The sequence below is a fragment of the Lissotriton vulgaris genome, chromosome 5 (genome assembly GCF_964263255.1).
Source record: "Lissotriton vulgaris chromosome 5, aLisVul1.2, whole genome shotgun sequence".
NCBI lineage: Eukaryota > Metazoa > Chordata > Amphibia > Caudata > Salamandridae > Lissotriton > Lissotriton vulgaris.
The window spans coordinates 1,240,483,622-1,240,499,241 of NC_141693.1; the positions used below are offsets into that span (position 1 = coordinate 1,240,483,622).

At 44.1% G+C, this 15,620-nt stretch overlaps 1 protein-coding gene across 1 annotated transcript in view; it reads left to right on the plus strand.

The window, feature by feature from the left end:
* PPFIA4 (PPFI scaffold protein A4) overlaps nt 1-15,620 on the plus strand; it is a 2,319,747-nt gene that overhangs the window by 892,248 nt on the left and 1,411,879 nt on the right. Inside the window, exon 12 of the mRNA XM_086923084.1 lies at nt 4,175-4,316. Coding sequence (XP_086779210.1) covers nt 4,175-4,316 — 142 coding nt within the window. The remainder of the gene's footprint in view (nt 1-4,174; nt 4,317-15,620) is intronic.

Sequence of the window (15,620 nt, forward strand, 5' to 3'; positions counted from 1 at the left end):
CAAGACAATACTTTCACAATGGGGTCTACAGAGCTGGCCAAGGTAGAAGTGGACATAGGTAAATTATCCAGCAGTAGTAGTGGAGGAGGTGTGAGCACAGAGACACATAGTTTAATAGGGGTATTTAATGACGGCATCTTGCCCAAGGTGTTTTTAGCCACAGGGAATAGTCAGTCATTTTCATCAAGGCTCGACGGACAGAATAGGTGTGAAAACGATTAGTCAAGGTTGACCCTGAATTAAAAAAATTTCTTGAGGGAGCTAGACCAGCTTGAATGGAAACTGCCATTCAGGATTTGCCAGGAGCAGTTTAGGGGGACAGGACGACAGTAAAGAAAGATACTATTCTAATACTGGCCTTAATACCATCCCTAACTTGAGAGCCTACCATTGCTCTAGCCTGCATAGGATTCTTAAAGTTAACAATAATACAGTCTCCCTCAACAGTTTTCTTGGTCCCATAGCCTATCCACCCCACGCTTCTAGCCATGATAATGTCAGTAGTAAGCTGGGGGCCATTTATCATATTGTTGTTGCACCCATGAATGGTCTTATGAATAAGATCCAAAGATCTTTCCTTAGTGCCAAAAGTAAGTGTGGGGACCCCTGTTAAGATGGAAACTAACAGCGCTGATTGGGGGGGAAGATCAATAATACTAAGATTTGTAGCTGTAGCCATGTTTGGGGCTGAGAAGGGGTATGTGAGTGATGGGCCCACCTTACTTTTTACCTGTCCTTCAGTGTGGGCCATCAGGGGTGCGGTGGCTGGTTCCCCCGGTATATGGATGGCATGATTAGTATTAGACTTGCTAATTAGGGATGGTGCTGTGTTATCTTGGGAGCTGTTCATCTGCGGTACTTGGATCACACCATCAGGCCCCAGACAGGAGTCCCCCCAGCTTTATGTCACTTACAGAGGGGCATGATTTATACATGGAAAAAAAATAATTAATTTTCAACTCAATTTTATTCAATTTTAAGAATATGGGTGCCTCCTGGCGCATAAGGCATGGCTTGCAGGGCTTGCTGGGGGTTGTAGTCCCCTCTGAGTACCGGCAAAATGGCTCCCGCAAAGCGGGTGCCACAAGTGTTTTTGTAAGCCTCCGGGCAAACACAGTGCATGTTCGGCGCCTCCTGGCTCGTAAGACAGGGCTTGCAGGACCTTGCTGGGGGTTGGAGTCCCCTCTGAGTAATGGCAGTGCACTGTCACTCCTATAGGACTCTCACGGTGTGATCTGTCCTGTACAGTGTCTATCGCCAATTATCGACCTCCAGCAGTGGGAAAGTTCTGCATCTGTATCCTAGCATATCTACTGACCTAGACCATCCTATCTATTTTTATTTTAATATTTTAGTTGATGTTATTTTCCAGTACTGGGGTAACCAGAAAGGCACTTCAGACTGCCGTCAGGGGAGGTTGATTGTTTAAAGATAATTTGCTGAGATGATAATTTCAGTAAGAATACAAGCATATATGATAGGTCTGATTATCATCAAGGTAGCCTGGCCAAACCCTTTTGGAAAAGGTGAGACTTCAGGTGTTCTGATTTTTTAAAACTTGCTCCTAATCACAGAGATGAGGTAAGCAGGTCCCATTAGAAAGGACCTTGAGATGGATTGTGAGGTTCCCTCAGGAATGTCCTGCTACTGTATTGTCACTCAATTACTGCAAGTGTTTTCCCCAGAACTGCCCAACACTGTTGTGGCCTAGTTCTCGAGCTCTGTGGGCATCCTCCAGCTGCTCCTTCATGACATTTCCCACCTACCTGGGACCTTCTTAAGGAGACACTTTAACCTGTACTATTAATTATAAGTTGGCACTGTGGCTGCAGGGAGGACTCTCTATTTCCTCTGGCAGTCAAGAAGGAACATTAACAGACCTCCACAGCATCTGCTCCTTGACAGAAGATGACAGACCTTTCTCCCTAGCAATGGCCAGGCGCTTCTTCAGAAGGCCTTCACTCCTGGGATTCCATAGCAGGGGTAGGTCTTCCCTGGCTGAGGTTCACACTGCTGAATATCAGTAGTACTGACTCAGCACTGGTGCAGGAAGCTCACACTGCTGGAGCCTCATAGGAGGACAAGACAATCCTAAAGGAAGTTTATGGAGCTGAACACCTACACCACAGATCGAGAACTGCTGGAGCAAACTCACACTGCTGGAGTCCAGTAGACAGGATACTGCACTGTGCTGCTGAATACCTGTAGTAGTGACAGGGCACTGCCCTTAGCAGACCTATATTCCTGGCTGAGTACTGCTAAAGGAATCTCATATTACTGAATAGTCATAGCGTTGACACCTGTAGGATTCCTGCACTGATGAATTCCTATACCACTAACTAGGCACTGCTGGAGGAAGCTTTACTGCTGAGGATCTATAGCTCTGCAAGGGCACTGCTGGAGGAAGCTCACACTGCTGAGGATCTATAGTGCTGCAAGGGCACTGCTGGAGGAAGCTCACTGCTGAGGATCTATAATGCTACAAGGGCACTGCTGGAAGAAGCTCACACTGCTGAGGATCTATAGCGTTGCCAAGGCACTGCTGGAGGAAACTCACACTGCTGAGGATCTATAGCGCTGCAAGGGCACTACTGGAGGAAGCTCACACTGCTGAGGATCTATAGCCCTGCAAGGGCATTGCTGATGGAAGCTCACACTGCTGAGGATCCATAGTGCTGCAAGGGCACTGCTGGAGGAAGCTTGCAATGCTGAGGATCCATAGTGCTGCAAGGGCACTGCTGGAGGAAGCTCACACTGCTGAGGATCTATAGCGCTGTAAGGGCACTGCTGGTGGAAGCTCACACTGCTGGGGATCTATAGCGCTGTAAGGCACTGCTGGTGGAAGATCAAACTGCTGAGGATCTATAGCGCTGCCAAGGCACTGCTGGAGGAAGCTTACACTGCTGAGGATCTATAGCACTGCAAGGGCACTGCTGGAGGAAGCTCACACTGCTGAGGATTTATAGCGCGGTAAGGGCACTGCTGGAGGAAGCTCACTGCTGAGGATCTATAATGCTACAAGGGCACTGCTGGAGGAAGCTCACACTACTGAGGATCTATAGCGCTGCAAGGGCACTGCTGGAGGAAGCTCACTGCTGAGGATCTATAGCGCTGCAAGGCCACTGCTGAAGGAAACTCAGACTGCTAAGGATCTATAGCGCTGCAAGGGTACAGCTGGAGGAAGCTCACTGCTGAGGATCTATAATGCTACAAGGGCACTGCTGGAGGAAGCTCACTGCTGAGGATCTATAATGCTACAAGGGCACGGCTGGAAAAAATTTGACCTTATGAAGTTCAGGAACAGGATACTATTTGAGGAGTCATATACTAGTGACTACATGTAGCAATGGTAAATACAAAAAGGGGGGGCACTGTTCCAGAAAGGGTAGTATAGAGAACTAGGAGAAGCGCTAGGTCGCAGACTTAGTATGAGGAGTGTGGAAAAGTTCTCAGAAAAGACATTTCTTGTCTCATGTTGCCCTCACACACCCCAAAGGATGTCATGCGTCATCATTTGAACAGTTGCTCCTCGTCGGTCCGGCGGTGCAATGCCCTACGGGTCCCCCGAAGGCTCACTCTAGCGGAGATCTTTTAGACAACTTCCGGTGGGTGCATGTGGGTGTGTGGGTAGAGTCCTAGGGTAAAGTGCTATCATGCGTGTGGTGAGGTTAAAACTACCTTAGGGTATAACTAGAGAAATTTTAATGAGAAGGCACCCTTGGTAGAATAAAACAACCCGTAGGTTGGGAGTTGCTAACAAAGGAGCAATGTTCCCAGGTAGCTAATCATGTAGCAATGGCCACGTGCTGCTAGAGATATTCGTACTGCTGAAAATCTATATCATTGACAGGGCAGCAATGGGGGCCGTGTGCTCCTCTGGAGAGCCCTGCAGAGACAGGACATTCCACACTGTAGAAGATATGCAGCTCTGACCGGGCACAGCTGGAAACTGCTTCATGCAGAAAGTGACATTTTCTGTGCGGACCAGTCTCCTACAAGAAAATGAATTATTATGCAAAATTCAAGGATATCGTAGGTTTCACCGGTATAATTTGAAGTTCCCCTAGTCCTATTAATGGGGAGGTGCTGCGTAAGCTTACATTGTATAAAATCTATGTGTGATCTACTAATTCTGTATAAATAATGTTTGATGCTTTGGTTGTTTGCCTTGCAGATCCCACATAGGTAGTGCCACAGAACTGAGGTATTCTCTAACCTCTTTGGTAGACCCTAAGTCGGAGTCCCTTGGAACGTCACCTGTATTGCGTCGAGCACAGAAGGGGCGATTAACCGCTCTGCAGGAGCAACCTGTGAAGGTGAAATGCATGTTTTATTATCTGTACATACATTGCTTGCAAGGCAAATGCTGCTTATGCTAAAATACTTAAAAATGTTGTAGTACATACATAGTTTGGCAAAAATTGATTCTTAGTTGTAACAGCGCTGTTAGAAGGAAAATGTTTTTTTACACATTGACATTGCTGGGCCTCTGACAAGTTCACTCTTGCAGGCCCATCCTTGATGTAAGTATCTACCAATGAATCCTCCCTTTCAGCAAAAAGTTACACTGTCCCACGTTTACTTGTCCTTACAATGCACTTTGCATTTAAAATCTCACTTCTAATAATACATATAGTTGCATAAAACGTGTCATCCCCAACAAAAAAAACATTTGCAGTCCCAGGTAAGCAATGAATACTAACTGATGATGCTCAAATGATCCAGACACTTCTAAAGAAATCAGTTAATTCATCCTTTAGTCTGAAATTTGCATTATGAGTAACATGGCAGTATAGGCTCATATTACCCAGTTATCCATGTCTCGTGCTGCAGTGGTTGACCACTCTTGGGGTTCGGGACAGGACCTTTCCGAATGCCAGGTATTTCAGCCATCACCCACTTCACACAGACAAAGGCAGGGGTTGCTGTTTCCCGAGTGTTGGGTGCACTGCCTCGTCACAGTCAGGCCGTACGGCCAACCGCTAATTTTCACAGCCTTCTGTTGGGTATCTCATTGCAGGTTGGGCCAACCTCTGCTGCACACAGCCCAACCTGGATACATAATAGGGTCAAAGCAAGGCATGGTGGTCCTGGCAGGAACATCTGATGTAAGTTGCCTCAACTTAAAGCAGGTATGAAGATAGTCACTATGACCTGGTGGGCTTGTTGTGAACGTCTACCAAGTTAAAGGTTTGTCACAGTGGAGCCAGCAGAGGTACATATTGCTATTTATAAGATGGGGGATGTAGCTTGTACCCTCTTCTCAGCATGTTCATGAGTGGCCTTTGTGAGAGTAAAAATCCTATAATCTGACTGATCCTCAGTGCCATTTTCTGAATTTGAACTTGTGTTTTGTGCAAGCCTCGTCTTTGCCATGGATGCTACATGAGGTAAGTTCTTCAGCCTTCCCCTCGTAACTGACAATGGCATATTCAGAAAACATCTGTCACAGCCCTATGGGTGGTTGCTGTTACTATTGTGAATTTGGTAGTTGTGGTTCATACGGAGAAGGTTAGCACCTCATGTAAAGGTATTTATATCAACATTTTTTCAACACTTTTGCGAGGCTACTCTTATTGGCTATTGCCAACGTCAAATTCAGTAGCCAGTTGAGGATGGTTCCGCCCTGCAGCATCTGGAGCAGATCAGTCTTCGGAGGATGGGAGCTACCTCTAGCCATCACATCAGCCATTGCAGTCAGGCAGCCACATAATACATTTCATAATTTGGAGCTTCCAGACCATACTTTATCAATTGGAGTTGTAGCTTATGAAGTGCCACTAGTTTCCTACTCTCAAATTACATTTGAAAGAACACCATGCAGTTGTGTAAAGAATGTCCTCTTTAAAATCACTGGTAATGCACAAAGAAATATAATAGTCATTGTAGAAGCAACATTTGGCTATTTCCACTTGACCCATAGGGGAGAGTGGAAGACCAATCCAGAAGGAAACCGACTGGTGCATGATAAATTTGTACCCCCAGATATTTGAACATATCTAGTCTCCATTCCAACTTTGTAGGCAATGTTATTTCTATGTTCCTCCATATTCATCGAAGGGGGAACAAACAAGACCGGGTCCAGTTAATTTTAAGGTCAGATATCTTCCCAAACTCATCTAGCATCTCCATCAAACCTGACAGGGCCTTCTGTGCATTGTGGAGATAAATGATAGTGTAGTCCACATGCAAGATCATCACTTGCCATCTTCCAAATATTTCAGTCCCCTATTCTGGGGTCTTATGAGCAGCAGACATACCAGTGGCTTCATAGTCTGTTACTCCTATCTATGTTAAAACAATCCAAAAGTATATGGTTCATCCGAACTCTGGCCACCGGGTTAGTATACAACAGTTGTACCCAGCTGAGGAAGACCAGACCCAACCTTACTCTCCTGAGAACAGGAATGAAGTACAGCCACCTGAGAATGTCAAAAGCCTTTGCAATGTCAAGAGCAGCTGGTCGTCTCTTTGCTGAGGGATGATGCTTTAGATCAGGGGATCAACAATATGACCCCGTGTCTCACCAAAGTCCTGGAATGGATGACCTCATCTTTTTTAAAGCTAAATGGGGCCAAAACTGACATTATGCTTTTGGGCTACAAAGCCCCAATCAATTTGGACCCTTGGTGGCCTCATTGTCTGGGACCTCCTCCGGTGCCTAAGACTAAAATAAAAAGCTTGGGGTTCTGGTTGGACTCCTCCTTAGGCTTCCAATACCAGGCCAAGAAGGTGGCCGGGACCTGGTATGGATTGATGAGAGTCCTTAAAAAAGTCTTAGATCTTCTCCCATTTGAAGCCAGACGTGTACTGGTCCAGTCGTTGATTCTTTCACGACTGGACTATGCAAATGCCGTCTATATGGGGGCACCAGCAGCTACCATAAAAATTCTGCAATCTGTGCAGAACTGTGCAGAACTGCGCAGCTCGCTAGCTCATGAAAATTCCCAAACGATGTTCGGCGAAGGCCTCAATTCGGTTGCTTCATTTGCTACCAATTCAGGAAAGGATTGTGTTCAAGACCGTGTGTTTGGCACATAAGTCCATCCATAATGTTGGCCCGTCCATTCTTGATCCCCTGTTTCGTCGCCATCAATCGGTGAGATCTCTTAGATCCAACCAACGAAATCTGTTGGTGGTACCTAGGGTGAAGCTGGCCCGGATGGGCGGCCGCCTGCTTTCTGTCCAAGCAGCCAAAGGATGGAATAAACTCCCAGACAACATCAGGCATGAATCTAATCATCTGGCTTTCAGGAAGCGACTAAAGACATTCTTGTTTCAATAGTGTCTTTTTAACGTCCTCCGGTCTTACAGCACTGGGATGCTCGAGGGTAGCCATGCGCTATACAAGAAAGTACTCATTCACTCATTCATTCATTCATTCATTCACTGACAGGCGCATATCATCACTCCCATCATCCACATCCATCAATCCTAGTGAGAGCCAGATGTTGAAAAAGGTATTTCTTCCTGGGATAAGCCTGTTTTGTTCAGCATGAACTACTGATGCAATAATGGGAAGCAACCTATTCGCCAATATTTTCCTTTGCATCTTACATTTCATGTTTAGGAGGGATAACGGAGAGTAGGAATGCACAAGGTATCTCAACCCTGTTTGGGTAGGATCACTATCAATGCTTCCCTTATGGATTCCAGTAGCGTTCCTGAATTTCTCGCTTAGCCGTACATTGTTACTGGTTTCTGAGCTCTGTGGGTTGTGTACAACTCAATAAGAAGTCCATCCATTCTTACGTTTTTCTCTCGCTATTTGGTGTATGGCACTTTATATTTCCTCTATTTTAAGAGGCACTTCTAGCTCTTGGTGATGCAATGGATCAATCTGCTAGACAGGTGCTGCATGGACATATGGCCGTATTTATGCAAAATGCATACTGATGGTACAGGTATACAAGCTTTGATGATATTCAGCAGCAGCTTCATTGATGCTTCCTTGATGACACTTTGTATATTGATTACTTCCCCACAGATAGATCTATTAGCACAGTTGGGATCCATGGAATGTCGGTTTTCAGCACCAGGACAATGATGTGCCACTCTAGCCCCGAAACGCACCCAAGGACCCTTCTCCTGCCGGAAATGCAGCTTCACCAGCAGCAGACCCACAAAACCACCAACCAGGACAGCATGCAACCACCTCAGATGCATACTCCTGAACATCCGCTCCGCCCGCAAACACCCCGATGAAACGACTGCAACGCATACAGAAAGACTCTGCACGCCTGATCCTCGACATCCCTCGCCACAGCCACATCACACCCCACCTGAGAGACCTGCACTGCCTTCCCATCAACAAGAGGATCACCTTCAAGCTCCTCTCCCATGCACACAAAGCACTCCTCAACACCGGACCAGCATACCTCAACAAACGACTGGACTATGCAAATGCCGTCTGTATGGGGGCACCAGCAGCTACCATAAAAATTCTGCGATCTGTGCAGAACTGCGCAGCTTGCTTGCTCATGAAAATTCCCAAACGATGTTCGGCGAAGGCCTCAATTCGGTTGCTTCATTGGCTACCAATTCAGGAAAGGATTGTGTTCAAGACCTTGTGTTTGGCACATAAGTCCATCCATAATGCTGGCCCGTCCATTCTTGATCCCCTGTTTCGTCGCCATCAATCGGTGAGATCTCTTAGGTCCAACCAACGAAATCTGTTGGTGGTACCTAGGGTGAAGCTGGCCCGGATGGGTGGCCGCCTGCTTTCTGTCCAAGCAGCCAAAGGATGGAATAAACTCCCAGACAACATCAGGCATGAATCTAATCATCTGGCTTTCAGGAAACGACTAAAGACATTCTTGTTTCAATAGCTCAGAGGTCACTAGAAACGTTCTTGAATACACAAGAAGGGATTAGTTTCTGACAACCCCATAAACATGACAACTTTGTTTCCCAAGAATAAGAAGTATCTCTAGAGTTGTGGAAACAATAGATAGATATTTCTCACAGTCAATAATCCATGCTTCATTTCACCAGAGGTGCAGAGAAATAGAGAGATGGGCGTTTTCACTGAAAACTTTTATTCGTTCAGTCTTCTTTCTCATGCAAAAGAAAAGAACTGCTACAATCGTAATACTGGCTGTAAAGTATAATGCGTACAGCAAGAAGAGTATTATCAAATAATACTGTAAAAGCATGGTATGGTTTGTAAGCCATAAAATACATACATAAATAACAAAGCTAAAAGTACTCAACTGGTGCTTCTAAAATACACCTTCCCCAATGTACCTAACCTAAGTATAGTACGAGGTAAGAAGTATATGTGGTGTAGCATAGGTTTAGTTTCTTTGCCAAGAATCTACCCAAGATTTCTCTTAGGGTCTAATCAGCGCCTTACCTTGGATTAAGAATGAAGGAGGTCTGGTATCTCTGTCTCGGACTCGATTTCCCAACACCCCGCAAGGGGAGCTTGGAAGCACTGGAGCTAGATTCTTAGCGAGAGAAAGGCAGCCTCTCTGTCAGTGCGTCAGCTGGAGGGTCACTTCCTTCGGCACTTGCTGTAGCGTGCTGCGTCGGGCAAGTAGATAGTCGAACTGCTCCAAACCACTGTGTTTTTGCCAGGGCAAGTGTAGGCATATTTATACCTTGAAAGTGCCTAGTATGACGTAAAGTTGGAAATAATAACATCACCAAAGAACCCCAAGTGAATGGTTGTTCTTTGAAAATGCCATGATTTTTAGGACAAATCAATATTTAAGAAAGGGGATGTCCCTGACTGCTGAAGCCGAGTTTTCCAAGAAATCGTTGTGGCTTTTTGGAACTAATGGATGTGTCCATGCCTGTATTTGGACAGCATTGGCTATGTCTAAATATGGTTATGATGTATATGCCTATATAAGGGTAATGTGAATTATATCTTTATAACAGCATGAATCTGGAAAATTTCACTTGGGTCCTTATACACTATACAGCTAGATGGGAGTCCGTAGTATGGATAAAAACAGTCAAGGTGTGTTTATGGGAATAAGTGATGTTACAATATATCTATAGTGTTTACTTGTTTCAGCCTTTTTTATCAGGCACTCATGGTCCTGGGCTTTCGTCAGAACTGTTATTCGTGCCTTGGTATTATTCATTTCATCACTCAGTCTCTGGCACTTTTCCCTGTTATGTCAGGACCTATCCTATATAGTACTGAAAGGCATGGGGTTAGCTTGGCCTTTAATTCTTGATCATGTCTTAATTCTACAAAGAATATAATAAATTAATCTGATGGGTTCTAACTAAAATCGTAAATCAGCAAAATGTTGCTTACGCACATTCACTCTTCCTTTGCTTTTACAGACATAGCACAGCACACTTGCATTTCAATGGAATGTTCTATCCACTATGTATTGTACATGCATTGCTTTGTGAAGGTACAGAAAACATGAAGTGAATCAAATCTGTGTTTCACTATAAACAGCACAGAACACAATGGAAAGTGTACAGAGACATTATTAACGAGGGACAAGCCCCTGTAGTCACATACTGCAAAAATTCACCATATATATCGGTGGCTGGTAATTTGAGAGGTGGGCAGGCAGGCCAAGTGCAGACGCTGGCGCATCTACATGCACTCTCATTCACACCCATACATTCACAAGCAAACACACATACACCCACCATTCACAAGCACATACCCGCACACACACATTCACAGCTTGCACACACTAATGCACATACATTCATAAACACGCATACACACATTAAACATTAAAAAAAGACAAACTTACCAGGCTGCGGGTGGTGATCTTGGATGGCAGGCAGGACATCTCAGAGGTTCCTGTAGGATGGGACTGCCACCTCTTGGCCAGCCAATGAGAAGAGACGGCAATCCCTTACTCATCACAGAGTGGTATGGGTTAAGTGAGACTGCTGAGGCTACCCCACAATGTGACGAGGTGTCACTGATTGATACTCAGCCCTGGGCACTTCAGACCTTAAAACTGAAGTGGCCAGATCCCAGTTTATATGTGACACGCCCCCTCATTCAGGAGGGGGAGGACCTCGAGGTGCTTTGAAGGGCTGCAGAGGTCACGCTCACAGGACTGTGAAATCCACATGCTGGCAAAGTTCAGCTCAGGCAGTGAGACACCTGGGCATTTAGCATATGTATAGTGCCTTACTGCCTGACCTGAGCATAAAGAGTGTCTATCAGGCTTGCCTTTGCTCAGCCTGAAAGACACTCATTTTGTCTGTATAAAGAATGTAGGTAGGGCTCCTCCACCCTGAAGGATGGGCAGTATCTGATATATATATAGCAAGAAGTGTACTAGATAGTGCCAAGAGAGAAAAGTCACCTCCTTCTTTATTCTTGCGTCCTCAAGGGTATCATGTCACCTCTAGTACCTATTTAGCACACCGCTGTCTTCTTGTATGCCGAAACCTTATGATGCTTAGTCTCTCTATTTAAACCATACACTTAGCACTTTTCTTGGGAGCCGGGCCGTAAGCATAGTGTGTGTAGAATTACGTTTGTTGCATCACCTTCAAGTCAACAAGTAATCATGGGAATTGTAGTCCTATTCCCTGAAATCCGAATGGATATTGTCAGAGTATCAAGTTTTGCTTCATCTGAATATATAACTCTTCTTCATTAAGGACTAGAATCGTATACCCCCTAATAGAACAATGTCTTCCCCTAAATTGATGACCATAGGTTTTCTCTTGTGTAGGAGAAAAGAAATTCCTATGATGCTGCATGCTTGTAGACTGTGACTGTGCCTACATCTTCATGTTTCAAGTCCCAGGACCATGTAACGACCTGTGTCAATAAGAAGGGTTCATCATGGGTAATGTGGTTTTTTAAGCACTTTGAACTAGAAAGTGCATAAAGTCTACATAAAAATACTTCACTCTCCAATTCTTATTGAGGATATGGTCAGAGATGAGGGGTACTTCATAGGTATGCTATCTCTTTCACAACATTCTCTAAATTCTAATTGGTGGGGCAAACTGAGGAGGTTGTGCTGTTACACTGCTCAAGATAACGTCCATATCGCATGCTTCTCCACCAATTATGTTAGGTACATATAAATTTAATTGAATATGCAATAGTCGGTGGCAGTGTGACCTTTTCTAAGCAAGTGTGCAGTTGTATGTGTAGTGTTAGGCAAACATCTAAAGTTGTTGCAGTGTTAACTATTTCTAATTGTGATGTCATTTCAGATGTCATGTGTGATGTCATCAGTGACATCACTGAGCATGTCATGAGTGATGTAAGCAGTGCATTGCGGGCGCGCAAGTTATAGTTAGCTCAACTAACTATAACAAGCTAATTTCTCTGGTTTTATATAAGTCAAATGTACAACTAACTATAACGTCCCTAAAACCTATGGTTTTTTAGTGAATTTCAAAGGTTTTTTAAATGCTAATTCATAACTATAACGCCTTTAAAACCTATGGTTTTTTCAGTGAATTTCGAAGGTTTTTTAAATGTTAATTTCATATATTAATATTTATAAAATCTATATTTTTTCGGTAATATTTTGGAACTCTATTATCCTTTTTTTAACTTGAAAAATTATGTAATCTTTTATATCTTCAAGTAGTTCAGCATGAACTACTGATGCAATAATGGGAAGCAACCTATTCGCCAATATTTTCCTTTGCATCTTACATTTCATGTTTAGGAGGGATAACGGAGAGTAGGAATGCACAAGGTATCTCAACCCTGTTTGGGTAGGATCAATATCAATGCTTCCCTTATGGATTCCAGTAGCGTTCCTGAATTTCTCGCTTAGCCGTACATTGTTACTGGTTTCTGAGCTCTGTGGGTTGTGTACAACTCAATAAGAAGTCCATCCATTCTTACGTTTTTCTCTCGCTATTTGGTGTATGGCACTTTATATTTCCTCTATTTTAAGAGGCACTTCTAGCTCTTGGTGATGCAATGGATCAATCTGCTAGACAGGTGCTGCATGGACATATGGCCGTATTTATGCAAAATGCATACTGATGGTACAGGTATACAAGCTTTGATGATATTCAGCAGCAGCTTCATTGATGCTTCCTTGATGACACTTTGTATATTGATTACTTCCCCACAGATAGATCTATTAGCACAGTTGGGATCCATGGAATGTCGGTTTTCAGCACCAGGACAATGATGTGCCACTCTAGCCCCGAAACGCACCCAAGGACCCTTCTCCTGCCGGAAATGCAGCTTCACCAGCAGCAGACCCACAAAACCACCAACCAGGACAGCATGCAACCACCTCAGATGCATACTCCTGAACATCCGCTCCGCCCGCAAACACCCCGATGAAACGACTGCAACGCATACAGAAAGACTGCACGCCTGATCCTCGACATCCCTCGCCACAGCCACATCACACCCCACCTGAGAGACCTGCACTGCCTTCCCATCAACAAGAGGATCACCTTCAAGCTCCTCTCCCATGCACACAAAGCACTCCTCAACACCGGACCAGCATACCTCAACAAACGACTGGACTATGCAAATGCCGTCTGTATGGGGGCACCAGCAGCTACCATAAAAATTCTGCGATCTGTGCAGAACTGCGCAGCTTGCTTGCTCATGAAAATTCCCAAACGATGTTCGGCGAAGGCCTCAATTCGTTTGCTTCATTGGCTCCAATTCAGGAAAGGATTGTGTTCAAGACCTTGTGTTTAGCACATAAGTCCATCCATAATGCTGGCCCGTCCATTCTTGATCCCCTGTTTCGTCGACATCAATCGGTGAGATCTCTTAGGTCCAACCAACGAAATCTGTTGGTGGTACCTAGGGTGAAGCTGGCCCGGATGGGTGGCCGCCTGCTTTCTGTCCAAGCAGCCAAAGGATGGAATAAACTCCCAGACAACATCAGGCATGAATCTAATCATCTGGCTTTCAGGAAACGACTAAAGACATTCTTGTTTCAATAGCTCAGAGGTCACTAGAAACGTTCTTGAATACACAAGAAGGGATTAGTTTCTGACAACCCCATAAACATGACAACTTTGTTTCCCAAGAATAAGAAGTATCTCTAGAGTTGTGGAAACAATAGATAGATATTTCTCACAGTCAATAATCCATGCTTCATTTCACCAGAGGTGCAGAGAAATAGAGAGATGGGCGTTTTCACTGAAAACTTTTATTCGTTCAGTCTTCTTTCTCATGCAAAAGAAAAGAACTGCTACAATCGTAATACTGGCTGTAAAGTATAATGCGTACAGCAAGAAGAGTATTATCAAATAATACTGTAAAAGCATGGTATGGTTTGTAAGCCATAAAATACATACATAAATAACAAAGCTAAAAGTACTCAGCTGGTGCTTCTAAAATACACCTTCCCCAATGTACCTAACCTAAGTATAGTACGAGGTAAGAAGTATATGTGGTGTAGCATAGGTTTAGTTTCTTTGCCAAGAATCTACCCAAGATTTCTCTTAGGGTCTAATCAGCGCCTTACCTTGGATTAAGAATGAAGGAGGTCTGGTATCTCTGTCTCGGACTCGATTTCCCAACACCCCGCAAGGGGAGCTTGGAAGCACTGGAGCTAGATTCTTAGCGAGAGAAAGGCAGCCTCTCTGTCAGTGCGTCAGCTGGAGGGTCGCTTCCTTCGGCACTTGCTGTAGCGTGCTGCATCGGGCAAGTAGATAGTCGAACTGCTCCAAACCACTGTGTTTTTGCCAGGGCAAGTGTAGGCATATTTATACCTTGAAAGTGCCTAGTATGACGTAAAGTTGGAAATAATAACATCACCAAAGAACCCCAAGTGAATGGTTGTTCTTTGAAAATGCCATGATTTTTAGGACAAATCAATATTTAAGAAAGGGGATGTCCCTGACTGCTGAAGCCGAGTTTTCCAAGAAATCGTTGTGGCTTTTTGGAACTAATGGATGTGTCCATGCCTGTATTTGGACAGCATTGGCTATGTCTAAATATGGTTATGATGTATATGCCTATATAAGGGTAATGTGAATTATATCTGTATAACAGCATGAATCTGGAAAATTTCACTTGGGTCCTTATACACTATACAGCTAGATGGGAGTCCGTAGTATGGATAAAAACAGTCAAGGTGTGTTTATGGGAATAAGTGATGTTACAATATATCTATAGTGTTTACTTGTTTCAGCCTTTTTTATCAGGCACTCATGGTCCTGGGCTTTCGTCAGAACTGTTATTCGTGCCTTGGTATTATTCATTTCATCACTCAGTCTCTGGCACTTTTCCCTGTTATGTCAGGACCTATCCTATATAGTACTGAAAGGCATGGGGTTAGCTTGGCCTTTAATTCTTGATCATGTCTTAATTCTACAAAGAATATAATAAATGAATCTGATGGGTTCTAACTAAAATCGTAAATCAGCAAAATGTTGCTTACGCACATTCACTCTTCCTTTGCTTTTACAGACATAGCACAGCACACTTGCATTTCAATGAAATCTTCTATCCACTATGCATTGTACATGCATTGCTTTGTGAAGGTACAGAAAACATGAAGTGAATCAAATCTGTGTTTCACTATAAACAGCACAGAACACAATGGAAAGTGTACAGAGACATTATTAACGAGGGACAAGCCCCTGTAGTCACATACTGCAAAAATTCACCATATATATCGGTGGCTGGTAATTTGAGAGGTGGGCAGGCAGGCCAAGTGCAGACGCTG